At 44.2% G+C, this 27,751-nt stretch overlaps 2 protein-coding genes and 1 pseudogene across 2 annotated transcripts; all 3 read left to right on the top strand.

Moving 5' to 3' along the window:
- Positions 1-14,146: 14,146 nt before the first annotated feature.
- LOC147974871 (uncharacterized) lies at positions 14,147-18,308 on the top strand. The gene is made up of 13 exons (XM_087520182.1): positions 14,147-14,264; positions 14,337-14,522; positions 14,619-14,816; positions 14,901-14,981; positions 15,065-15,148; positions 15,229-15,297; positions 15,388-15,465; positions 15,557-16,495; positions 16,564-16,665; positions 16,757-16,834; positions 16,938-17,194; positions 17,283-17,534; positions 18,300-18,308. The coding sequence occupies exons 1-13, from the start codon at positions 14,147-14,149 to the stop codon at positions 18,306-18,308; spliced, it is 2,451 nt and encodes an 816-aa protein (XP_087376308.1).
- A 371-nt stretch (positions 18,309-18,679) lies between these two features.
- Positions 18,680-20,386, top strand: LOC147974872 (uncharacterized; annotated as a pseudogene).
- Positions 20,383-27,639, top strand: LOC147974873 (uncharacterized). Its single transcript, XM_087520184.1, has 19 exons — positions 20,383-20,404; positions 20,476-20,509; positions 20,789-20,882; positions 22,497-22,622; positions 22,781-22,864; positions 22,965-23,141; positions 23,243-23,347; positions 23,530-23,683; positions 23,768-23,919; positions 24,007-24,186; positions 24,280-24,405; positions 24,503-24,633; positions 26,064-26,139; positions 26,215-26,507; positions 26,591-26,777; positions 26,845-26,964; positions 27,050-27,279; positions 27,353-27,428; positions 27,508-27,639. Exons 1-19 carry the CDS (start codon positions 20,383-20,385, stop codon positions 27,637-27,639), a joined length of 2,499 nt encoding a protein of 832 aa, XP_087376310.1.
- Positions 27,640-27,751: the final 112 nt, after the last annotated feature.

Genomic DNA, 27,751 nt, shown 5'->3' on the forward strand with positions numbered 1-27,751 from the left:
CGCGATTGGCTTTCCGAACTGGTCTTTCTCTCCTTTCGCCCACCAGCGTTATAGTATGACGACCATTTTGTGGACAAGCCTTTGCCGGCCACACGACCAGCTGACGAAGCTTACTGAGCTTATCCTTCTTTTTCATTATGTTCAATGCCCTATTTAGAGTGTTGTCCCAAGGGGAGCTCTGAGACAACCCCGCGCTACTGCTTTCAGTCTCCTGTGGAAGGAATGTGAACCATTTAGAAATTTGGCTTCATTAATTAGAATGCAACCATATGGAGCTAATTACGCGGGGGTGTATTCCTTACCAGAACACGCTCAAGCGCCCTGGTCTTCAGATCCGTGGTAAGCTCCTTTGTTACCGGGTCCTCCTTGTACCGGGCCCTGACATAGTTCCTGGTCTACTTGTCACGGTATTTCTCAAAGCGGGGCGGTAGGCCTTGCTCGGCACGCTCCGCGTCCTCTTTGTCCCATATAGGCTCCACCACTCTGTAACCGCCGGGACCGAGTTGGTGGACCCCTAAGTTCAACTCCTGCATTTCTTTCCCCCACTGACATAATTCCACGGTTGCGCTGCTCTCGCACTTGATCTTGAAATCCTCGTAGTCATCTTCCCTGATCGAAGGATTTTTCTCCTTGATCTTCTCATAACTATCACCTTTGTCAATCATTCTCTTCACCGCGCTTGTCCAAGTAGACAGGGCCGTGCTCATCCTCGTGAGTGTAGCACTGTTCATTTTATTCCCTGAGAGGCGTGTGTTTGCAAAGTCAGCAGGGAACTTGTATCGTTCGTGCAGCTTCGTGAATAGGAGGCTGCACAAATTCCCTCGGTCCTTATGCCTTAGGTTCTCGGTGTTGATCGAGACGGTGCTTCGAAGAATGCACCTGAGCTGAACCGAGTACCCCTTGACTAATTTTTTGGGCGCCCTTGGATGCCCGTCGGAGTTCACTTCAGTAAATTCCTCCTTGGCGGTGCCGAGCATGTTCAGGCGCCGGTCCTTCCGTTGCCTCTTCGGTTGGCTGCCATCATCAGTGGTGGCATCCTCAGTGGCACCATCAGTGGTTTCATCCCCGACGCCACTAGGGGTTGTGTAGTCAGGATCGGTGTCTTCCGCGGCGTCCTCATAGCGGTGAGGTTCTTCCTCCATCTCCTGGGACAGCTCCCAGAATTGCTTGCCCGAACCGCCGGCCTCATCGTTGTGGGCCATGTTTCGCTCTAAATAGGAAAAAAATTTGGTCAAAAAGTTGGTTATTGTCAAGGAACAAGATCATGGTCTCATCATTTAGGGTTTGTCGACACCGAGGCATCCTAAAAGCTAAGCTTTTATCATTTAGGGTTTGTCGATGCCGAGGCACCCTAAAAGCCAAGGTTTTATAATTTATGGTTTGTCAACACCGAGGCATCCTAAAAGCTAAGCTTTTATCATTTAGGGTTTATCGATGCCGAGGCACCCTAGGTTGACTGATATATATGGGTATCTTCTAATAATATACCCTATCAAGAAAAGGGAAGGAGAATTCTAAGTTGGGCCTAATCACTTAGCTCTATTGCCACCTATGGTTTAATGCAGCAAGAATAAAGGGGCAGTTGATCCTACTTAATTAAGTACTAAGATACCCCGGCCCATGCATTAGTCCCAAGTACCCCATATGTCCTATTTTTAGCAAAGTCATGCTAAAATTCACGGAAAATTTCATCATGACCTTTGCTGAAAATAGGACATATGGAGTACCCTAATTTGCCGGAATGGAAGTTAATCGGCATTCCGGCAAACTCAAGGGCCTCTCGGGGTACCTGCAAAATCATAACGACATGATGGTCGGAGACAAAACCCAGCACTAGCAAAGTTACTGACGTGTAGAGCAAGAATGACTCGTTGTGCTAGGGAACAACATAATTAGCACTTAGCAGTACTGGCACCTGGAACCTTGTCTGTAATTTTCCTACGAGGGAAATTACTCATTGGTTCACCTAGTTTCAGTCCAGTCCATCAGATTACAGTGATTTCGAATGCTCCAGATAACAAACGGAATTTAAGTTCAACAATACTAGAAAGTCTGCACGAAACGAATAACTTGACAAAACTGGCCTTCTAAAGTTGGTAGCAACCTAGAGAGTCTCTCTTTAACAGTAGCGAAATGGTTTGATCATTTTACATGCGGTGTTCAGTAAATCAGATAAAAGCTAATTCTGTACCATTTTATACAACTTCTCTGCAAGCACGTACTTGCAAGTAACAACCTAGAGCAGGATATCCACTACAATTTTTACGACAATAGATTAGATGGTGGCATGGTTCTTCCTCCCGCGTGATGGGCATTGAACAGCTAATACTCAAAAACATACAAGATGCACTACACTCTAAAGCCTCCAAGGCAAGAATTGAATGAACAGTTGCTTATAGGCCTCTACTGATCAGCCCATAAAAGGTCAGGTAAAGCTCTATCCCAATACCCCGTGCACACAATGGAATTATGGAACAAGCCCTTAACCTCAAAATAAAAAGATTTATGTGTAGTTTGTACCAAATTTCAATACTTCCACAGCTACTTAATAAATCTAGATTGTTACTTGCAGTAGAAAACTTCAGGTCATCTTCTAGACCAGAACACATGCACACAACATTTCTTCACTAATTGCAGTAGAAAACTTGATCAGAAGGGGAGAGAGGCGAGAGAAGAGGTCACCTTGGCAACAGGGGAACCAAATCCAAAGAAATTGAACTCGCAGTAGCTAATCCATGGCCCTGTTTCTTTACCCAACACAACCAGATTGGCGCAATCTGCCTACACAAACTGCACACACGCACACATGAGATGCGGGAGACGAAGAAGAAAACTAGAAAGGGAAGAAGAGAAGGGGAAGATGGATTCGTACCCTTGTCCAGAAGATGAGGAAGAGGCTCGTGTTCCTCTTCTTCTTCTTGAGGAGGAGAGGTTGCAGACTTGAGTCCGGGCGGCGGCCTGGATTGGGGGGAGCGGCCTGCGGCGAGGGATCCGCGCGACAGAGGGGGCGCGGCGGAGGTGGCGAGACGCGTCGGGGTGGGGTCGGAGGGGGAGGAAGGGGAGGATGGGGAGAGGGAGGCGGCGGGGGCGCGGGGGCAGCTGTGGCGCAGTGGGTCGGGGCAACGGCGGCGGCGGCGCAGTGGGTCGGCGTAGTGGGTGGGGGGGCTGAGAGAGATGTGATCGATTGGGGGAAAGGGGACTGGGGATTTTAGTGGGGGAGGGTTAGCAATGGCGCACCCCCTAGCGGTGCGCCATTAGTAATTTTTTTGATAGCAATGGCGCACCTCCAGGCGGTGCGCCATTAGTAATCTTTGTTTTTGGATAGCAGTGGCACACCCCCTAGAGGTGCGCCATTAATAATCTTTTTTTGGATAGCAATGGCGCCCCCCTAGTGGTGCGCCATTAGTAATTTTTTTTAGGATTTTTTATTGCCTAGCGGAGGGCCGGCAGCGGCGTCTTGAACCCTAGGTCTCGTTCGAGGGGGGGGGAGGGGGTGGGTTGTGCGCTCGACCGATTCCGTTCGGGGGAACCGAGCGAGGAGACAGGGGAGGGTGCGGGGGGTCGTCGGCGGCGGTGGAGCGGGGGAAGGTGCGGGGGGTGCTCGGCAGCGAGGGGGGGTCTGGCGAGGGGGGGGGATAGCGATCGAGATGGAGGGGGATCGAGATCGAGTGTCCTCATGAATATTCAATATTTTTTCATATTGAATATGAAAAAATATCATCAAATTTGAAAAAATATTCATGAATTCAAAAAGTGCCCATGAATTAAATTTAAAAATATTCATGAGTTCAAAAAATATTAACAAATTCAATACTTTTTGTGAATTAGAAATTCAATACCATAATAAACATAAATAAATATTCATGAGGACAGTAGAACAGAAGAAATATCATTTCAATATGTCAAAATACAATCGAGAAATGAAGGCTACAATTTAAATACAATCGATCTTAGCTAGCTATCTGTTCACAATATCCCTGCCCTTATTTTTTGTAAATGGAGTTCTTCTCTTGAACGGGCGTCCTTTAGGTAGGGTGGTCCTACTTCTTCTTGTGGTGTATGCTGGTACTTCATTGTCGTCGTCATGTCCCATCTTCGGGTCGCCGTACTTGTCGAAGTCTTGCTCATTGGCGACTCCATACATTCCGATGATCTTCCTTTTGCCTCTCCTCACGACAACACGACTGGGCTTTGACGGGTCAGTAATGAAGAAGCATTGGTCCACTTGGGAAGCCAGTACCCATGGCTCATTTTTCACGGTGACGTTTGCGCCCGTGGTCTTGATTTGGCTTCGGGTATAACCATGGTGGTGAAATATCGGTCTTCTTTTATGACGCTCTTGGCCCATCTGACACGGAACATCGGAACCTTCTCTCCAGCGTAGCTCAGCTCCCAGATCTCCTCGATCCTTCAGTAGTATCTATCCTTGTCGTTACCGGTGTAGGATTCCATCGTTACCCCGGAGTTGTGATAACCATCGCTCTTCATGTCCTTTCCCTCGGTGTAGAATGTGTAGCCGTTGATATCGTACACCTCATACGTCATCAGGTTGTGCTTGGCGCCCTATGACAAGGCGAATATGAGTTGTTCTTCCGCGAAAGAATCCTCATGTAAAGGGTACGACAGAAGCTTCTGCTTGAACCAACGCGTGAAACATGAGTTGTGCTCTTTGATTATATCTCCGTCCATCCTCTGTTGGCCTCGGTCATTGTACATCTTTTCAATAAAGGTTTTGTGCTCTACCACCCAAGGATCGACCACGTATATGTGTTGTAGCGCGACTAGGTTTGCTCTTTCAAAGTCGGCGAGTCGACCCTCGAAGTCGACATGCATTTTGCGGCGACCCTCACGGTGACTCCATCCAGCGACCTGCCGAGGTGCCTGTTGACGGGCAGACCAACGAGGTTCTCGATGCCTAGATAATTCGTGCAGTTGGAGATGCACTCTTCGGTCAGAAAGCCCCTGGCTATGCTTCCCTCTGGACGTGACATGTTGCGATCGTATCCTTTGATGACACCATTCATCCATTCGAACAGCATCATGCTGTGCAGGAACGTCGGCCCGAGTTGGATGATATCCTCCACGATATGGACCAGCAGATGCACCATAACATCGAAGAATGCAGGCGGGAAGTACATCTCAAGCTCGCATAGTATCACCACGATCTCTTCTTGTAGCCTTCTGAGTTGCCTCACGCCAACCGACTTCCGAGAGATGACGTCGAAAAAGTTGCATAGGCCAAATAGCGTTTCACGGACGTGCGCGCCCATGATCCCACGGATTGCAACTGGAAGTATCTGCGTCATCAGCACGTGACAGTCGTGAGACTTCATCCCGCTGAACTTCTGCTTCGCTGAGTCTAGGTATCTGCTTATCTTCCCCGCGTAAACGTAAGGAAGTTTTACTCCTACGAGGCAGGTGAAAAACTGATCGATCTCTTCCTAACTTAGAGTGAAGCACGCGGGAGGGAAATCATTTCCGGTCTTCTTGGCCTTTTTGCCTTTGCGAAGACTTTTCGTGTCCTGCTTCCCCTCATCATCATCATCATTAGCGTGAAGCTCCTCCCTGATGCCCATTGATTTCAAGTCTGCCCTTACTTTCGGCCCATCTTTGGTCCTCTCTGGCATGTTGAGCAGGGTACCAAGCAGACTCTCGCACACGTTCTTCATGATATGCATGACATCAAGGCTCTGAGGCACACGGTGGATCTTCCAGTACGGCAAGTCCCAGAAAACAGACCTTGTTTTCCATACCTTCAGCAACGGCTCTGGCGCCTTTTGCTTCTTTCCCGGCTCTGGCGCCTTTTGCTTCTTTCCCGGTAGTGGGCAATCTTTCCAATTTTTCAACAGCTCATCTATTTCCTCGCCGCTCCTCGTACGCGGGCGTCTTCGGGGTTCGGTTTCACCATCGAACAGATCCTTGCGTTTTCTCCATGGGTCATCGCCGCGAAGCCACCTTCGATGTCCCATGAACACGGTTTTCGAAGACCCGAGATCTCTATCTACCTGGCGATACATTGTGTCATCCATGCACCTGACGCATTCAGAAAATCCGTGGACCACCTGCCCCGCGACATATCCGTAACCGAGATAGTCCTGCACTGTCGTGAGCAGTGCGGCTCTCATAGGGAAATATTCTTTCTCTGCGGCGTCCCACATATTGGCTGGCGTTTTCCACAGCGTGTCTAGCTCCTCTTTCAGCAGCCCCAGATACAGATTGATGTCGTTCCCTGGTTGTTTCGGCCCTTCAATTAGCATACTCATGTGAATGTACTTCCTCTTCATGCACAACCAGGGGGGAAGGTTGTACATCCACACAAACACATGCCAGGTGCTATGTGTGCTTCTCTGGCTGCCAAACGGATTGACTCCATCGGTGCTCGCGCCCAACACGATGTTCCTTGGATCGTTCCCAAATTCTGGGTATTCGAAGTTCAACGCTTGCCACTAGCTCTCCATCCTTAGGGTGACTCGACATCTTCTCTTTTTTATTTATCTCCGGGTCATTTGCATCATCTTCTCGCTTCTTCTCCTCCCTATCCGTGTGCCAACGCAGGAGCTTTTCTACCTTAGGGTCCGTGAAATACGGCTGCAGACGAGGAGTGATCGGAAAGTACCACACCACTTTTCGAGGAGCTTTTTTCCTCTTCTTGTATCAAGTGACGCCGCACACCGGACATATGGTAGACTCCGCGTGCTCGTCCCGATAAATGATGCAATTGTTCATGCACACATGGTATTTCACGTGCGGTAACTCCAGAGGACACGTGATTTTCTTTGCCTCCTCGAAACTGGTTGGGCACTTGTTCCCCTTGGGAAGACGTTCGTGCCAGAATGACATGTTTTCGTCCAAGCATGCGTCGGTCATTTTGTGTTTTACCTTCATCTCCAGAGCCATCAGCGTTACTTTCAGGCGGGTATCCTCGGGCCTGCATCCTTCATACAATGGAGTAACCGCATCTATCTCCAGTTGATCCATCTTGGCTTTCTCTCGGGCGGCACCTCTTGCGTTATCCGTCTGCTTGAGAAGCAGCTCTTGAATATGAGGGTCCTGCAGCCAACCCATCGATGGTCCATCGTCTTCTGCTCCGGCATCTTCATCTTCATGATCATGCCCTTCGTCTTGATCTTCCTCATCATCATGTTCAGCATCTTCTACATGATGACTGTGTACAGCATCACCGTCGTGATCATGTCCTAGAGATTCTTAGTCTTCTCGCCCGCCCTCGCCGTGGTGGTTGTCTTGCTGCCCTTCCTCATTTCTTGCCCGGCCCCCATGGACAACTTCATAGTCATCTTCATCACCTTGCCACCGATAGCCATCCATGAAACCATGCAAGAGCAGGTGGTCCCGCACCTGCCCGGAATCCGGGTCCGCAATAAGGCTCTTCAGCTTGCATCTTCGACACGGACATCTTATCTCCGTCTCGTTCTTTTGAAGCATCTCGGCCTTTGCGGAGCTCAAAAACTTATTCACGATTCCTTCGGTCATCGTGCGGACCATGGTCGCCCGCGGGGTAGAGCAAAACGATATTTTAGAACCAAGAAAAAATTTGGCATGACTTTCCCTAAAAATAGGACCAAAAAGAATGCATAGTGCCAAAATTCTCGCTGAAACAAAAATGAATCAACATTCCGACAAAATATTGGCAACTATCGCATTTCAAATACCAGTACCTTCAAACACAAACATATATGCAACACCATAAACATATGCAACACCACAAACATATATAGATCTAGTTAGGCCATAAAAAGTGCATGTGCATGTTGTTGGAGGGAGAAAAAGTAGATCTACAACATAAAGAAAGCTTTCCCCTTACTTACCTATCAAAAAAAGTAATTTAATCACTTAATTTGGATGAATCTATGGTGCAAATGAGATGAGGAGGAGGAGGCAGTCGAGACAAGCTTGGAGGAGGAGGTGGAGAGAATGAAGTGGGGAAAGTGAATGTGTAGGTGGCTGTCCAAAATATCTAGCTGGTCCCAGGTTACTAATGGCGCACCACCTACAAATGCGCCATTAGTAGTTTTGCAAAAAAAATGATAGTAGTGGCGCACGGGGCGAGTGGTGCGCCATTACTAGTTAAAACTAGTAATGGCGCACTGTGCCCTGGTGCGCCATTATTATTTTTGGAAAAATAAAAAATATATGTTAGTAGTGGCGCACCATGGGCGTGGTGCGCCATTAGTGTCTATCACACTAATGGCGCACCAACACGTGGTGCGCCACTGCTATATAGTAGTGGCGCACCACATGTCTGGTGCGCCATTAGTGTCCATATTATCTATAGCCCTTTTCCTAGTAGTGACACAACCAACTTTCTGTTTTTTTATAAGTGAACTGATGGAAAACTTAATGGTGCACTTCTGTATTTTATTCAAGGTGAACTGATGCACTTGCAAAGTTAACTTATTATGTTCCTTTTTCATACTGAACTGATGCATGTTCACAAAATGAAAAGATTAAAGGTGTGAACATTCAGTACATTTGTACCTTCGCTAGTGCCGCACTAGAATTAACATAACTAGATGATACCCCGGGCGTTGCTACGGAAACTTGTGCTGCTATAAGGAGGGGGTTTATTGAGTAAAAAGAAGTGAGACCACTAAAGGGGTGTATAAATACATATATGTTTGTTTGAACCTTTGATAGAATTATATGAGGAGTCAGAAAAATTACTATAAGGTTTTAGGGCATTGGTTCGTCGTATTAAAATTAATTAACAACTAATATCATTCTGGCCTTTATGGTCATTCCTTGTGTAAGATCCAAATAGAGTGTTTAAAAAGAAGATAAAAAATAGTTGGGCGCCACTTTAATGGACTCTTATGATTACAAAATGGCAACCAATGGACTCTCTTTATCTGATAATGTTCATGGTCGAATAAACGGGCAAGATAAACCAAGTCATGAACGGCTTATTGATTTGAGACGACCAATCCATATATTCCTGAAACCAATCAATAGTAACTTGCTCGCAGGAAACAATCCATAGATCTATTGTCTTCAGTATTGGACATCACATGTAGGTAAACAACCTAACATGATACTCGATTCAGAAAAAAGTGACGGGCCTTTTTTCACCTAGGAAGTATTCTAGCATGGTACATGATACTTACCAAATTAACTTGTTCGCAACTGATTTTGATGCAAATATAAGAGGACAATGGCATATTTTCAACACAATAATTAGTACAAAAAGCTGCAAAACAAATGTTTCTGTGATGTGCCATATATGAACTCAATATGCCATCCTAGTAGTATTTTTGCAAAAGAAAGAGAACATCATGTCCCTGAATATGCAGATACAAATAGTAACCTGGTACGTAAACATATATAAATTAGTAGCCTAAAACTAGATAGATGATAATTAATAACTGAAATCAGTTATATATATTCACGTGCACTGTAGTTCATTTAAGGGAATCCTACAGAATAGGTGAGCAAAGACATACCAAGATTCAGGTTGGACATGATGGATGATAGGATGATTTTCCTTTGCAAGCACTCCTGTACAGTTCCACAGGATAATCTCATATATGTTCCACCTGAAGATAGTGAAGAGACAACCGTGCTTACTAATAAAAACAATACCAATAAACATCATCAAGACTGAAGCAGTAGTGTCTTCGACTTTCCATTGAAACCGAACTAAGACCTATGATTAATCTTTAATAATGCAAAAAAGAGGACAGAGAATGGAGAACCTGTCACCAATTCACCACAAATCGAGCCATTGCCTGTCGGCCACCCATTTTCCCGAAGAATGGTGTTTGAGGCGTGGACAACCCTGCCAAAGTTTCGTCTGAGGTGCGATAGAGCACGCCTTCACCCACAACCATGGGGAACGACCCGGGAGGAGGCATCACACTGGAAGAGGAAATACTCGCTGTGGTGGTACGAAACAACAGCAAGTTGAGTTGCATCTTTTATCAATCTGGTGCCAGAAGTGGGGAAAGAAGAGCGCTAGGAGGAGGGAGGCCCTCCTCGATGCTGCCCCGCGGCGGCGCTGTACGGAGCCGCTTGATGAGTCGCTCTCCTCTGTGTGTCCTACACAGGCACGAAAGGAGATACCATCAGACCATCATCACTTCGTCGTTGGATCGGATCTCCCCTTTTCTTGTTTGCTTTTGGTGGAGTGGATGATTGACAGGAAGGACAAACTACACGTGAGATTTATCTTCCATCAGAGTGCATGTGAATTTGGCCACTGTACTTCGGAATGGATAGACAATGGACAGTAGATCACACAAGGGGATTAATAGCCAAGGAAACTACCGGAGAATGAAGAGACGGAGAAGGGAATTAATAGCTGAGCAAACTGCCGGAGAATTAAGAGACGGAGAAGGAACAGACAGAAATATTAATCTAGTGGGGAGATGAAAAGAATAGGCCTTATTACGGTTAGAAAACTTGGTCTTCATTATCGATCAATTCACGCCCGAGGAGGTGCTGTACGTGGGGAATGCATGAGTGTGACGTGGTTCATTGCTGATGTGTACATGTTGCATGTCAATATAGGATGATGTGACACATTGCTGATGTGGATAGTGTGCATGGTGAGAGAATAGGGAGTAGTGGGGAGCAACTTCTTAAGAATGTTAGATAAGTTAAGCTATCAGTACTGATGAAATCTTCACCACAAAGGAAACCCATATGAATGACTACTTGCATAATTTAGAAAAATTGAACATCATGTCTACTGTTGTTTTTGCAGAATGGACTTTGTGTTTCTTATGTACTTCAATAGTTAAAGGTTTTGAAAATTGCCACTGTCACATTCTCTATACTTGAACTCTTGTTAGACTAGGCATCTCCATTTCCCAGAGAACACCATAAAATTCCACTCATTTTGTCAATATGGCAGGAAATTTCACATACTAGGAGCAGTAACATCACATGAGATAGAGTAATAGAAAGAGAGAGAGAGCACATGATAGCAGTAGCCTGTGCATGTTTATGGGGGACTCTTGTCCATGAGAAGCGCTGACGGCATGAGACGAAGGCCTGTCGGAGGCCAGTCTAACTCGAGGACAGCAGGCCCGGCTGTTCGAAGGACGACGCGCTGCAGTTCAAGTTAGCACCGGAGGAGCAGCTGGTGGAGAATCTCGAAGACGTCGCCGCGTCTCCACAACGATGGTGCAGTCGGAGGTGCGCCGTCCAGGGCGCCGTGCCACGGCGAGGAAATGGGGACAGTCGGCGGTGGTAGTGGGGGTAGATGGGGCTCTCGGTGGCGCGCTGGGGGAGGGCGCAGCGGTGTCGCCCTCAGAGATAGAGCAGTCGGCTATGCGCCGGGGGAGGGGTCAACCGATGGCACGCTGGGGCATAGCAGACGGTCGAATTGGGCATATTGGGTGCAGCACATGTACCTCGGGAATGGAAGGGAAGTCGGGAGCAGGGGTGAATGGCTGAGGGTGGCAATGGTGAATTGCCTGGGGTAGTGGCGGTGAACGGTCTATGCTGGATGTTGTCCTCCTCGGGGCAGAGGGGGCTAAGGAGGAGGCCAACCTGTAAACACGGGAAGGCGACGATGTGGTAGCACCACTGCGTCCACAACGCCGTTGAGGTGAGCAGCGAGCCATGGAGCGATGAAATGAGGCGCGCCACCGTCGACAGCGCACGGCGGCCGGGGGGTGGGAGGCGCGCGACGGCTGGGAGGTGGGAGGCGCGCGGCGGCTGGGGGAGGGAGGTGCGCGACGGGCGAGGGGTAGAAGGCATGCGGCGGCTGGGAGGTGGGAGGTGGGAGGCGGGTCGTGCGGGTGGGGAGGGTTTGGTCCGGGCGGGGACGACGATGGACGAAAGGCGGAAGGTGGGCGTACCTGTTCAATCGCTCATATAGAGGCGAGAGTTTCTAGTATATATATATATATATATATATATATATATATATATATATATATATATATATATATACATACATACATATATATATATATACATACATACATACATATATATATATATATACATACATACATATATATATATATATATATATACTACCATCAGGAGGTGTAGTTACACCCATTTTTTATATACTAGCATGTGATAGTATATACTCTACTTTATTATTTTTAGTATGTTCACATACTATATCTAAGATACTCCAAAGTGAGCTTTATATAAAAAATAGCAAGTGAGCTCATAATTTTATTGTATTTGTGAAATACGTACATATTTATACGTAAAATAGAGTATGCATAAAATATGATACATACTATCAAAAAAGTAGTCCCTTTATCTCACAATATAAAAGCGTTTTGCAAGCTATGTTAGCTTGCAAAATGCTCTTATATTGTGGAACGGAGAGAGTAATATATATACTACCTAAAATTTTTATATACTACATACTACACGTACATACTCTTCGATATGATAGATACTACCTGAAACGTACGGAACAAAAGTAGAAGTAACCACACCCAGTAGTAGGTAAAGATAAAAATAAGAATTAGATAAAAATAAAGATAGATATTATAAGACAGAGGAAGTAAAAGGCATCGTGGCTGAAGGATTTGAGAAGATTGGATGGGTTTCGGAGACGGAACCGACCCATGATTTTCCACTTCTCTACTACTAATAAACAAGCAAACAAGAACTTCGCTAAGTATACCCGGCAATTTGTCCCACAAAACGCACGGAACAATCAGCACCACACAATTATACCCGCACATCTAAATCTAACAGCCATCATTCATTTGCTGCCTGTACGGTGTGGACTTAGGAAATACCCTTGACTGACTGTGCTCCACCTCCAGCACCCCCCATCCACCCCCTACAATCATGCTGTTCTCCTGGTAAATAAGGAAACAAAATTAATTCGTGATCGCACCATCACACCACGCTGTTCTCCTGGTAAAATAAGGAAACAAAATTAATTCGTCATCGCATCGTCGCACCATCGCCAACGTCATCGCCATTGTTGCCGAGCATCCTTCCCCGAGGTCGCCAGGGCAGCGACGCCACGGAACGCCCAGCAAGGTCGCCAGGGCAGCGACGCCACGGAACGCCCAGGACCTTGCCCTCGCAGCGTGGCATCCCGTCGGGAGATCCCCACTGGTACAGCCCGCCCTGCCCGTCGCAGCCAGCCGGATATACGCAGCTGTAAAATTCTTCTCTCCACTTTAGTCTAAACTTCTTCCGTGGCCTGCTTCTTCCTTTGACCCGTTGTAGCAATACTCGGAATTGTAATTTTCAGAATATATATAGTTCTAAAATATACACATGTGCACATCACAATACTACACATTTGTAGCGATTTCTAGCCTAACTGATACATGCATCCTATGTCCTAGACCTGGTGTGAACTAAAATAGCCATTCATAATTTAGATTACATCTAGCTGTGGGGATAAAAAATATAACTTCATTGTCCCAAGTAGATACGTCAGGATAAAGAATAGAAGTTAATTTCCACACCAATAACTCACAAATTCTGTACCTGCCAAAGCAACATTCTATGTTTGCGGCTCAACAGCAGGGCCAATATCATCTTCTGCCTTCTGTCACCGTGGAACTGAATAGGAGGGCCAACCACTGAGAGTGGTCCTGCAAGGGGACCTGTCATTACAATTTCCTATTAATAACGTAAATACAGCTTTGATGAAGCACATTATCAACTTCCCAATTTTTTATGATAACAATATTCATATGTAGGCCAAGGGTATGTCATCTCCCAAGAGTGCGGGAGTGCGCACCCCATTTTAGGATCTAAGTAACAACCGACTATTGGGTGATTATCGTCAGCCTTTTCCTAAAATGTCATACTGTATTTGTTGGTGCTTATATCCTAACTTGCGGTATGTACTTATATCCTAACTTGCGATATGTACTTATGCAGACCCCAAAGAATTGAAGAGGCAGAGGAACAGAGAGTACTATGCACGCAATAAAGATGATATCCTTCAAAGACGGCGTGAGGCCCGTGAGAAGAAACAGGCTTCAACAACACTGCTTAATGTCGATCAAAATGTACCTCATACACCCCAGCAGTTGGCCCGAGGTAGAATTTCCCTTACAATGCATTCTTCTGTATTGGTCACAAAACTTATGACATGCATGTACCAAACTAACAACAATATGTCATAGATATGGACCCTAACGAACTGCAGAGCCAACTGGTTGGGAAACAGTATTCACAGAACATGGATGGTGTCTTTGAGAGACAACATCAAGCCTATAGTGATATAGAAATGACCGGTGTGGATGGCGATGTCAATGAACAAGAAAATGAAACAGATACACCGGTGCCCATGTACATCGGTAATGCTGATCAACAAATTATATATAGCCCTATGTGTTCATACTAATTAACTTTATTACACATATATGCAGACCCTAAGGAGTTGAGGAGGCAAAGGGACAGGGAGCGGTATGCACAAAATAGGGATGAGATATTAAAACGACAACGCCTATCCCGTGAAAAGAGAAAGATTACTACTGGCCTCAATGATGATAACACTGTGTCGCAAACACCACCTACAGGACAATCCGGTGTCACCCAGCTACATAAATTGACAGGTTCGGGTGTACCATGAAATATTGATTGCATGTTCACACCTCATCGAATATGCCAAAACAAATGGGTACTCATGTGGTGCTGCAATTTTATGGCAGGCTTGTCAAATATACAAATTTCGTCTCATGAACAAATCCCTCACGACAAGGAAAATTATTTAACCTGCGATGATGAATCCAATTGGTTGCACAGGAATGATGCGTATCAGAGACAACTAATAGCAGGAAGCTCAAAAGGAACTATTGTTAGGCCTCAAGTACATAAAATGCAAAGCCTCATCAGAGATATTGCACGAGGTATATTTAACTGGCTTTGCCTTCCGGTCCAGCCACCATTCTGATTGTAATCATCTTCTGTGCAAAAATTAATTGTACATGCAGGACCTCCCACCCAAATTTCTGGAGTTCAGGTACCACAAATGAGCATAATACGTGAGCCAGATTGCACAACTGAGCATGCTGGTTAGTTCGTCCGTATAGTTATGATTGGGGTGCCCAAAGTGTATATTTGATAAAAACTCCCTGATTTTCGATTGTTTCTTCAGGTATACAACCTTTTAGCGGATCCAACCAACTTCAAAATACGCCAGAATATGATATGATCCGGCCTGCGCAACTGGATCCACTAGGTACTAATAACACTACTAATGATATGGGATTTTGAAGATCCAGCATGCTTATGCTCTACTAATCTTATGATTTTTCATAGTGTGCAATGACCAGAAAGATGATCCATATGGGATTTTTGAACCTGTTGTTGAACTAGACAATTTACAAGGTATATTGTATAATATACTATCATACACACATAAAGGTCATCATACATAAATTTGAGTCATTTCTGTATGACCAATATATTCCCTACTAGACTGCTTGGAGCCATTGCATAATGGAGAAGCTGCATACCATGAGCCTGATAAAGAAGCTAGAATTTTTATGGATCAGGGTATGTGCATTGCGTATTTTCTAATTTAGCAATCTAAAATGCACATGTTATGGGTATTTACTGATAAAATACATGTGTTGTCCTGTGCTAGATGTTGCTTTTGAATCGTACCAAATTGGACACCATCCTACCCGAGCAGTACCCGTAGCAAATACCGATGACTTCATATACCGAAACCTACCTACAAGGCACCATGTCCTAAGAAAGGTTGCGGACTGTCGCCACTGTGGGGCATTGCGGTTTCCATTCGAGGGGCCAGCATTTTGTTGCAGAAAAGGAAAAGTCGATTTGTTTACTCCAGATGTTCCAGAAGAGTTGAAACAGTTGTTTACAAGTCAAGATGATGAGGACGCTAAGTACTTCAGAGAACATATACGGTATTTCAACTCGCACTTCTCATTCACAAGTCTAGGCGTCACCCTTGATCGTCGAGTAAGCACTGCGGCAGGAACTGGCATATATACATTCCGTGCATGTGGTGGGCTGTACCACGCTCTTGACAATCTGGTGCCGGCTGATAATGGCCCTTGGCATTTGCAACTCTATATTTATGATACAGATCAAAACTTGTTACACAGGGCTAATAGGTCTCCAGATCTTAATATAGACCTCATACGGAAGATTCTGAGAATACTACAGCATAACCCTTATGCGCAAGTTTTGAAGAGCCTAGGGTCTGTTCCGAATCTTCATGAGTATAGAATCTCACTAAACACGGATATCAAGTTAGATCAGCGAAGGTACAATGCCCCAATGACTTCCCAAGTGGCAGCCATATGGGTTGAAGGGAGTGGCCCACAAAATTGCTTTGACAGGAGTGTTGTTGTGCATGGAAAAACAGGAAACCGGCCACTGTATATTAGAGCATACTATGGGTGCTACGACCCATTGTCATATCCACTGTTTTTCCCACGTGGAGAGACTGGCTGGAATCGTTCCATGCCATATATTCGGCCACCAGGTGACACAAACCAAAATTCAGTACATACTCCTGCATTGCAAGGAAACCAAGCCTCTGTCGAACATATAGGTATGATGTTCACTTTTATTTTATATACAAGCTATTTGTGAATGATGATGACAGTTTTTATGTATCAGTTGAAGACTTGATTAAAGAAAGAAAAGAAGATGATAATTTGGCAGTGCATGAAGCCGTTAATCATGCACCACAAGGAAACCAAGCCCCTGAATTATATACAGGTATGATGTGAACTATTAATTTATATACTTTCTTTTTTCCACAATGATGCGCAAAACTTGTGTTTTCATATACATCTGTCATATATATCAGATGGGAACTTCATTAGAGAAATAGAACAAGATGGGAATTTTACACCGCATGACGCCCATGGCACTGATTTACCTTCGGGTATTAATCACTTATTCTTCAATTATTATGTTGTCGATCATTATGAATATTGTTGATGATTACAAGTCCACCCACCATATTGATATTGATCTCAAACTTGTAGATGACAATGAGGATAACCCAGATGACGAATTTGGTGACAATGAGGTCAATGCAAAACAATCCAGAAAATTTGTTAGTGCAAGGGAGTACTACTGCTTCAAGCTGCAAGTCAGGAGGAAGCTTTTTAACATCATCTTGTTCGGTCATCGCCTTTTCCAACAGTGGGCTGTTGACATGTATATCAAGATTGAAACTATGCGGCTTGATTGGTACTCAAAGCCGGACAATCAAAAGGTTATACGCGCTGACCTCTACCAGGTATTGTTCTTGTGTTTTTTTAATACATCATAATGCAATGACATTATGGACGTTCCATGAATTTCTAAAACGTTCTATGCTATTATAGGGTCTTGTTGACACCGTCGTTGTCGGCGAGTCACGCGGAGATCGAATTGGCAAAAGAATTGTGCTTCCACGTACATTTCCTGGTGGTGATCGCGACATGCAACGGAGGTTCTTGGATGCTATGGCAATAGTGCAGCGGTGGCGTAAACCGGATTATTTTATCACGATGACGTGCAACCCATATTGGGAGGAGATAACCGATAAGTTGTTGCCTGGACAGCTGCCGCAGGACCGTCCAGACCTGGTGGCAAGAGTATACAAGGCTAAACAGCGAGATATGATGGCCTTACTAACTAAGGGTAAGCATTTCGGAGAAGTAGCAGCGTATGTACATGTAACTGAGTTCCAGAAGCGAGGTCTCCCGCATGAGCATATACTTCTAATCATGAAAGCAAAAAGCAAGTTATCGACACCAGATGACTATGATCGAGTGATATGTGCAGAGATACCGGACAAAGAGAAACACCCCGTTCTACATGAACTGGTCGTCAAACACATGCTGCATGGACCATGTGGCGAGTTGAAAAAAAGTTGCCCTTGCATGATTGATGGTCAGTGTCGGTTTCATTACCCGCGAGATTTTTGTGATGCCACACAACAAGGGAAAGACTCATATCCCATCTATAGGCGGAGGGACGATGGGCGTCGAATTAGGATCAGAGGAGCGGATTTGGACAATAGGTGGGTGGTCCCTTACAACCCTTCACTACTTATGTGATACAACTGCCACATTAATGTGGAAGCATGCTCGAGCATCAAGGCAGTCAAGTACTTGTTCAAGTACATCTACAAAGGTCATGATCGTACATCCTTTGCATTCGAGCAGGATATCATCAATGATGGTGGAATCATCAATGAAATCCGACAATATAGGGATGCACGATATGTATCTCCTCTAGAGGCTATTTACAGGATTTTTGGTTTAAAATGTTTGGTGTCAGTCCATCTGTGCTACAACTCCAGCTTCATTTGCCAAATATGCATACAGTTGCATTTAAAGCATGTGAGAATCTTGCAGATGTTGTAGCTCGACCATCTTCTTCAAAGTCCATGCTTACAGAATACTTTGAGATGAATCGGAAGTTTCCAACTGCACGAAAATGGTTGTACAGAGAGTTTCCAGAACATTATAGATGGATACCTGGAAATAAGAAGTGGCAGAATAGAAGAAATAAGAGATCACAGATTGGAAGACTTGTGCATGCACACCCTGCTGAAGGAGAGAGGTACTACTTGCGTGTGCTCCTAAGTCATGTCCGAGGTGCCACTTCATTCGATGATTTAAAAACAGTAAATGGCAAGCCATGCAGTTCCTTCAGGGAGGCATGTGAGCACTTAGGCCTCATTGAGCATGACAGGACTCTTGATGATTGCATGACGGAGGCAGCCACATTTCAGATGTCTTCTGCCCTAAGACGGTTATTTGCAACTATACTGGTGTTTTGCGAGGCAACAGAAATCCGGTAGCTGTGGGACAAACACCTGGCATCAATGTCTGAGGATTACCGTCGTAATCAATCCAATGAGGCAACACTTGAGCAGATGGTCCTCAGAGATATCAGGGATATGTTGCAATCCATGGGAAAAGATATTACAAGCTATGGACTTTCGGATTTGTTTGAGCACGATGGTTCTTCTGATGGTGAGTACAAAGAGGTAACAGAGGAGAGGCAAATCAGCGTGGACAAAGAACACCTAGACTTATTTAGCAGTTTGAACAATGAGCAACTGGCTGGTTTCAATGAAATAATGGATCATGTGATGAAACACAAAAGCCAGATATTCTTTGTTGATGGTCCAGGAGGCACCGGCAAGACATACTTGTACAAGGCATTGCTTGCAAAGGTGCGTTCGATGGGCCAGATAGCGATTGCAACTGCTACATCAGGTATAGCGGCGTCGATAATGCCCGGAGGACGGACTGCGCACTCCAGGTTCAAAATTCCAATCAAGCTCACTGACAACAGCATGTGTAGTTTCACAAAGCAGAGTGGTACAGCGGAGTTGCTTAAACAAGCCTCCTTGATAATTTGGGACGAGGTCGCTATGACAAAACGTCAAGCAGTTGAGACGCTTGATAGATCCCTGTAGGACATAATGGACTGTTCTTTGCCATTTGGGGGAAAGGTTGTCGTCTTTGGTGGGGATTTCAGGCAGGTCCTCCCCGTTGTGACACGTGGGACAAGAGCACAGATCACGGATGCTACACTTCTAAGATCCTATCTGTGGGAGAAGACCCGAAAGATACGCCTCACGCGCAATATGCGAGCACAGGCTGATCCTTGGTTCTCTGAATACCTCCTAGGGATCGGCAATGGAACAGAAGAGACAATTGGCGACGACTATGTGCGTCTCCCTGACGACATTGTGATCGGATATACCGAGGATGAGAAAGCTATTAACACACTCATCGACAATGTCTTCCCATCGTTGCATGCCAATGCTAGATCGAGAGAGTATATGAGCACACGTGCTATTCTTTCCACCAAGAACAATCATGTCGATGACCTGAATGACAAGATGATCTCCAGGTTTCCAGGCTCAGAGAAGTTATACCATAGCTTCCAGTCCATCGAGGATGACTTGCAGAATAATTACACGATTGATTTTCTAAACTCGATCACACCAAATGGCTTGCCCCCGCATGTGTTGAGATTAAAGGTTAACTGCCCAGTCATTCTGCTCCGGAACCTCGACCCTCATAATGGCATATGCAATGGGACGCGACTTATGATTAGAGCCTTCCAGGATAATGCAATCAACGCAGAGATTGTTGGTGGTCAGCATGCTGGAAAGAGGGTCTTCATACCTAGGATCCCTATGTCGCCCTCAGAGGACATCTCACTTCCTTTCAAACTTAAGAGGAAACAGTTCCCCATTCGCCTGAGTTTTGCGATGACAATTAACAAGGCGCAGGGTCAGACTATCCCAAACGTCGGTATTTACCTTCCCGAGCCAGTATTCTCACATGGTCAGCTATATGTTGCATTGTCAAGGGGAGTGTCCAGAGAGACGACGCGGATTTTGGCCAAGCCAAACAACGAGGTTGATAAATCTGGGAAAAGCACCAAGAACATTGTCTATAGAGATGTTTTGGGGAGATGAGGCAGGTGCGCTATTCCGGCATTTATTTGCACCTTGTTATTGTATCTGTAACTACTTGTGGATCTAACATTATTTGTTTTTATTTGCAGGTTTAGCGAAGGAGAATAAGCAGCAGAAGAGGAGGTAAGGTGGATGAACACAAGGGTATCTTCTTCGATCGAGCAAAAGGTGAGAGCTCTGCTTCTCCATCTGACCCCCCCTGATATGTATGTAATGACCAGATGGGGTACGCACATGATATGTAATAATCAGATGGAGTAGGCATACATAATGATAGTGCCTACACCTTTTTTCAGATGATAAGAGCAAAATGTATGCTACTGTGTTGTTTTTGAGCTTCCATGCAAAATATTTTTCTATGAGTATAATGTGCTAATGTGATGATGTATTGCAATATTTCAGGTTTTCAAGTTTGTCAGGTGAGAAACACTGCATAGAAAAAAGGTTGAACAGACATTCATGCCAGGAAGAGGCAGAGGACAAATTGAGTGTCGAGGTACTCCATGAGAAAGAGGATAAAGAAAGGAGTCAACACATGAAGAGAGGCACCCAAAGTTAAAATGATACAGTCCTAATAACATCAACAATCTATTATAGTTATTAGCTTTTGCTATTCACTTGCTGTTTAGCCTATAGTTCAGCATCAACTAAGATTGTGCTCCACTTTTGGGCCATCAGATTTCCATGTTCTGATAATTAACCGAATGGGTTATGTTTTAATGTAACTAATTTGGGTATGCAACTGTTGATGCATATAATTCTGAAGAACACACATCATTGCTGTTAATAATATATTGTACAGGACTTGCTTCTTGATAATGTCAAGCATTATTACTACTATATTGAACATACGTCCAGGACAAAAGTTTGTTTTACCAGAAAAATTTAAGCTGGCTGAAATAACTAGCGTGTATCTTCTCATTGCAAAATTTTATTTTACATGTGATCAGCAATAATATAATAATAAAACTTAAGTACGAAACTCACCACAGTGGAAATCTGCTATGTCATCGTTTTATCAGGCTCACATCTCTTGGAACAACTTAAAGCACTTCCCTGGCCCCTCCTGTCCAGCACAGCCACTGAACTAAACCTTCTATATCTGTATATAAAAAGGTAAGAGAAAACACACAAAAAATCAAAGATACGTTCCGATGAGCTGAAACCAATATTTTTGTATTAAAATGTATTACGAAAATAACTCCATTAATTCTGTATGCGTGGTGAATAAAAAAAGGAAAAGAAAAGCATTGGGCCTGAGATAAATTAAAGCAAAAAAGGAAAAGCATTGGGCCTCAGATAAATTAAAGGAAAGTGTGGGTCCTGAGATAACGCTCACGATTCCCAATCCTCACGCTATGGAAGTATACTTCCCGTGATTTCCACCTTCCATATCCCAATCCTCACGCTATGGAAGTATACTTCCCGTGATTTCCACCTTCCATATTGCCTACAACAATATATCTCTCGATCAGGAGCAGAAAGAAGCAATGGGTTTTGCATCGTAGGGTTTCCTTCCACCTCTCCTTCATCATCTCTCGCAAAGGACTGCCGCATCTCACACCACTCCACCGCGCCGGCCTCCTACACCGCAAGTCTCTCCAGCATCTGTCCGTGAACTACCATCGTCCTCCATGTCTGGGTCACAATCCCCGGTGGCCTGTGCGGATCAATCTGCTATCATCACGGTAATGATATCTCTCTGTAATTACATCCTATTCACGATTTCACATCTACAAGGCAACATAGTCACTAGAGGGGATCCAACAAAGTGAATCAACATGCCCTGTGTGACCCCACAAAATTGCCAAGATGCTTTGTGTGACTGTAGAAATTCTATGGGCAACATCCACCTGATTACTTGAGAGAATATTCACGCAAGTGAATATCAAAAAGTTGATTGAATGAACAATTAGACAAAGAAACAGATACTGAAATTTTGTTGGAAAGAATGTCCTGATGCCACTAAGTTAAAGTAAACATGTCAAAATATGTGCACCCAGTTGTGATGTATTCCCTCCGTCCCAACATATAAGATTGTTTTTCAAGGTAACAGAACTTAGGGGCCTAATGTTAACCGCGTGACAATAATATGTGCTTCGGTTTTCAGGAAAACATCGACGGGGGAGCCAAGAATGAGCATACCACAAAATACGAGGATATGAACACCGACTCAACAAAGGCAATAGAAGAACAAACCATCATCGATGATACAGAAAATATGCAGATTGATGAGGTCATACCCTAAGACAAGCATGCGAAACCCCAAGTCGAAAAAGGCGGTTTTTATTTTCACATGACACTATTATTTTTATTCTGCCGGGACAAAACAATATGTAATTTGTAGTATAATAATATCATGTCTACATAATATTATATTATTGTGTGTTTCAGTTAGTAAGCGAGGAAGAACCAAATGGAATAGACGACAAAGACGAAATAGAGAAAAATAATAGCATGCAGACCACTGATTGCGAAGTGATAAAGGCATGCTTTCTTTTCAACTATCCCAAATAGTTCTAATTCTAATTATATTATATCCTGCATAGGAATTATTCTTTGTAATATTTGCTCTCAGGAATTAAACTTCAAGGAAACAAGTGAACAAATGCAGCCACCTCAAGATGATAAATTAGCACAAACATTCAACACCGAAGAGGCAGAAACTATAGGGGACAAGCTGGCAGAATCAAATGAAATAGCCGACAAAGGAGAAGTGGAGAAAAAGAAAAGCACGCGGGGCACTAATTCCGAGGTGATAGACGCATATTTTCTGCCCAACTATGTCTCAAATAGTTTGAATTCTAATTATATTATATCCTGCATACAAAATATTCTTTGTAATGTTGCTCTCAGGAATTAACCTTCGATAAAACAAGTGAACGAATGGGGCTAGCTCAGGATGAGGAATTAGCACAAACATTGGGCACCGAAGGGGCGGAAACTATATGGGACACTCTGGTAGAATCAAATGGAATAGCCAACACAGAAGAAGTGGAGAAAAAGCAGAGCACGTAGTCCACTGATTCCGAAGTCTCCGAAGTGACAGAGGCATCTTTTATTTTTCAACTATGTCCCAATAGTTCTAAATCTAATTATGTTATATCCTGCATACCAATTATTCTTTGTATTGTGGCTTTCAGGAATTATCCTTTGATGAAACAAGTGAACAAATGGTGGCAGATGAGGACGAAGATTTAGCACAAATGTCGGGCATGAAAAGGCCACAAACAGTGAAGCCTATCCGACTACATAACAAACCCAAGAAAGCACCAGACTATGTGGTGGCTCCAGAAGGCACGTACAAGTCCTTCTATGCCTTGCTTTTGCTACATTTATTTTCTTTGTTGTTAATGAATGTTTTGACTTACATCATGATAGATTATGCTTGCACCGGCGATGATTGGTCCGTGATTGAAAATATCATGACTGAACCAAGCGATAAAAGAAATTTAGTGAGCATCAACGACTCATATCTCAAAAAATTACAATTACTACGCCTTTTAACCGAAGGAGAATTTGTTGGCGACGAAGTAAGTATATGTAGCTTTATGATAAGAGAATGTTATTAACATGAGTTCCTGTTATCTCCTAACCAAGGTGTGCACTTGATACTGTAGATCATAGACGCATACATACATTGCATAAGTGCTAAGCAACATCTACAGATGAGGTCAGGTGGAAGTGTGTTCTTAGAGAATGCATGCATCTCTAAGATGATAAAGGAATTTAGCTCTATACGGGATGACGCACCAAAATGGGTATTACAGAGAGCTAAAACTTATTTGGAACATGATATGGTGAGTCTCAGTTCCGTACATATTACTATAAATTCAATAGAGGACAAATGTTTGTATACATGGGACCTAAACTAACAAAAAACCTATTTTCAGATATTCGTTCCAGTTAACATTGAAGAGTTTCATTGGTACCTAGCAGTTATAAATACCGGGAAGCGATGTATCCAGGTGCTCGACTCGGTAGGCCCAGGAATGAACCGCAACGACCTCACTGCTATGGTTAGTTATTAGTCCCACTGCACCTTCTTTTGATAAGACAATTTTCTGTTATTCTTTGATTGTGATGCTAATACTTTGTCATTTATTCATGCAACAGCTGAAAGGACTGGAAAATGTATTCCAATTTGCTAAGCTTCAAATGGAACTAAAATCTGATAAGTGTAAAGACTTAAACATCAGTGCATGGCCAAGGGAAGAGTGTATTAAGAAGAGACTGCAGACAGATGGGTATACCTTCTAACTCAAAGCAATCGACATTATGTGTTTTTTGTGTGTCCCCATTAGTTGCATCACAAAACAAATTTTTCCACAATAAGAATAAAAGTATACAAGCTCAAAGGATACAGACTGCAGAATAAAATGAGGCTATGCACCGATTTGACGAGCAATGAGAAGGGAGGGTCCCGAGCAGCAGCACAGCACGCAGAGCTCTTCGTGGTCATCCATGGAAGGAAGGAACTGCAGATAGCGAGCTCCTGCTCCGGACCGAATCGAACAGCCAATTGAAGTTGTTATCGGAGAGCAAAGCATCTGGATCGAGGGGATAAGAGTTGAAACCGGACCTTGTTGGCGTCCCGAGCAGTGGGGAAGGGAATTTCATGGTGCGCGGGAGAAGGTGGAGACGCTCATCGCGGCGACGGCAAGTGCGTCAGGAGGAGGGAGGGCCCCGGCATCGGCGGCGCGCATGACGAGCTTGAGCGCCTCCTCGAGCACCTCGGCGACCTTATATGAAGAAGGGGCGGGGCAGATCAAGGGCCTGCACGCCCGCCGACAGTGGTGACGAAGGGGCGGGGCAGTTCAAGGGCATGCGCGCTCGCCGACAGTGGTGACGAAGGGCCGGGGCAGATCAAGGAACTGCGCGCCCGCTGGCAGCGGTGACGAAGGGGAGAGGCGGGGCACATCGCGGGCCTCCGCGCCCGCCGGCAGCGGTGACGAAGGGGAGGGGCTGGGCACATCGCGGGCCTCCGCGCCCGCCGGCAGCGGTGACGAAGGGGAGGGGCGGGGCACATCGCGGGCCTCCGCGCCCGCCGGCAGCGGTGACGAAGGGGAGGGGCGGGGCACATCGCGGGCCTCCGCGGCCGCCGGCGGTGCTGACGAATGTGAGGGGCGGGGCACATCGCGGGCCTCCGCGCCCGCCGGCAGCGGTGACGAAGGGGAGGGGCGGGGCACATCGCGGGCCTCCGCGGCCGCCGGCGGTGCTGACGAAGGGAAAGGGCGGGGCGCATCAGGGCCTCCGCGGCGGCTGGCAGTGGTGACGAAGGGGAGGGGCGGCCACCACAGATCGCCGGCTGTGGATGGGGAATCTGGCGTGTGCCAGTGAAGGAGGATAGAGGGAGGGAGGGAAGAATGGGGAATCGGCGTGTGCCTGTGGAGGAGGGAGTGAGGGGGCAGTAGAAGGTTCACTAACTGAGTTTTTGTATTTAATACTACTACTTCACTAATCTCCACTGTTAAGGACGTTTAACCAAACTATATTAACTTCTTACATTATTTTTCATACATTCCAGAGAGGGATTATGAGTGAGCGCAGGATTTTCTTTATCATCACTTCTTTGTTACAGTCATGATCATTTGATGATTTAAAAGTCTTCTTATATAAATATCTATAAAATTGATAAAATAAACTATTGAATATATTAAGTTTTGTAATCATACAGGTCATCGTGTGGTTTGTGGATGGTAAATTTTATGGAGTACTTCACAGGAGAAATTTTGTCTGACTCTCCTACACAGGTATTTTTCGATGTGTATCATTATACTTACATTCTATGGTGTATCACTATTTAACTATGAGTTCTGTTTTAATAGGATCATATCACAGATTTTAGAACAAAACTAGCTGTCATTTTAGTGGACTCAGAATTGAATGATGATAATATAAGAAATCGAGACATTGAAGATGACGAAGACAACACAGATCCCACAGATTGTATGATTTTGGAAACACCCACTGAGAACCTCAAACCATCGAATACATCGTCAGAAGTTGAGCAGGAGTCGCAATCATTTATCCTTTCGCCCTCTCTCACTCCAACAAATGATGACTTAATAGATGAACTTTGTTTGTTCATCGGTATGGTTGATGATGTCGCTCTACTAGAGTAAGCCATATATTTTTAGTTCATTTTGTATTTTAATAAATTAGTATGATTTTATTATAGTTTACATAGTTTCAATTTTACAGAAGCGAATGGGTGAAAAGCTCTGATCCTTATCCCATTAGTTTGAATTTGAGACAAATAAAAAACATATTAAATAATGATGAATGCATGGATGTTGATTGCTTCAATATGGCTGTACGGATACTAGCGCGCCACGAAGTCCAGCTTTTCAGAGACATTCCATGTCACTACATGGATCTAAATTTTTGTGTAAGTCATTATAATCATGTATTACATTTTGCCTCATGGAACTAATATTTTGTTTTTCTTATTTTAGTTCATGTCCTACTATGCACGAGACTCACGTCATCATGGAAATATGGACATTGCTATGTTGAAATGGATGTTTGATAGCTGGCCAGACAGTAATGAGTATCATATTTCACAGTGTCATACAGTAAGTTTTAAAATTTTAATTTGTAACAATGGTTTGTCATGTCTTAACTAATGTTTTAAATTTTTAAATGTATGCATCGTTGCAGATTTTATTGCCTTGGGATATTTGTGGGATATTTCTATTGTTTGTTTTCGATCAAAATAAAAAAGTTGTCTCAATTATGGATCCGATACCAATACCTATTTTGAGAAAAAATGTACTTAAAACTGTGGTCAACAACCTAAACCGTGCGCTCCAAGTTGCAAACCCTGCATTCAAAGACGACATCTCTAAATGGGAATGGAAAGTTCCTGTTGTTCCAACAAACTCACATGGGTATGAATCTTTTCAATGCATTACAAGATTAATTGATTTATTCAATAGACAATGTAATATTTTATAAATGCAGTGCCTTGTCGGGTTATTTGGTGTTTAATTTCATGCACTCATTGTGCGATGGACAGCTATATTTTCCCATACCCCAGGTTAGTATTTACACCATGCTTATTTGTATACGCATTGCGCATTATTTTGTTATAACAATGTTGCATAATGCATATGTAGGATGATTTTGAACTGAGAAAACAATTTTTGGTGCATATTTTAAAGTATGAAGAGAATGAAGCTCAAGACAATATCCCATCAATTGAACGAAGCATCATAGATCGCATCAATAGATGGACCTTCATTGCTTGAAAAGATAGACCTTCAAGAGATGCATAGTTATTGACTCTAAAATATCTTTTTGTAACAAATTATAATACAATTATTATGTCATCGTGCATATTATGTGAAGACATGTTTCTGG

Source organism: Triticum urartu, chromosome 4A, assembly GCF_056163025.1.
Source record: "Triticum urartu cultivar PI428250 chromosome 4A, HENAU_Tu73, whole genome shotgun sequence".
Lineage (NCBI taxonomy): Eukaryota > Viridiplantae > Streptophyta > Magnoliopsida > Poales > Poaceae > Triticum > Triticum urartu.

Bases quoted from the DNA above. Each gene is read 5' to 3' on its own strand.
- LOC147974873 (XM_087520184.1), top strand. From the start codon at position 20,383: ATGAGGCAGGTGCGCTATTCCG. The intron at 23,142-23,242 runs GTGATAGACGCA...TGTTGCTCTCAG, and splicing joins CGCGGGGCACTAATTCCGAG to GAATTAACCTTCGATAAAAC. The intron at 24,187-24,279 runs GTGAGTCTCAGT...ACCTATTTTCAG, and splicing joins CTTATTTGGAACATGATATG to ATATTCGTTCCAGTTAACAT.
- LOC147974871 (XM_087520182.1), top strand. From the start codon at position 14,147: ATGGATGGTGTCTTTGAGAGACAACATCAAGCCTATAGTGATATAGAA. The intron at 15,149-15,228 runs GTACTAATAACA...GATTTTTCATAG, and splicing joins TGCGCAACTGGATCCACTAG to TGTGCAATGACCAGAAAGAT. The intron at 16,835-16,937 runs GTATTAATCACT...TCAAACTTGTAG, and splicing joins TGGCACTGATTTACCTTCGG to ATGACAATGAGGATAACCCA.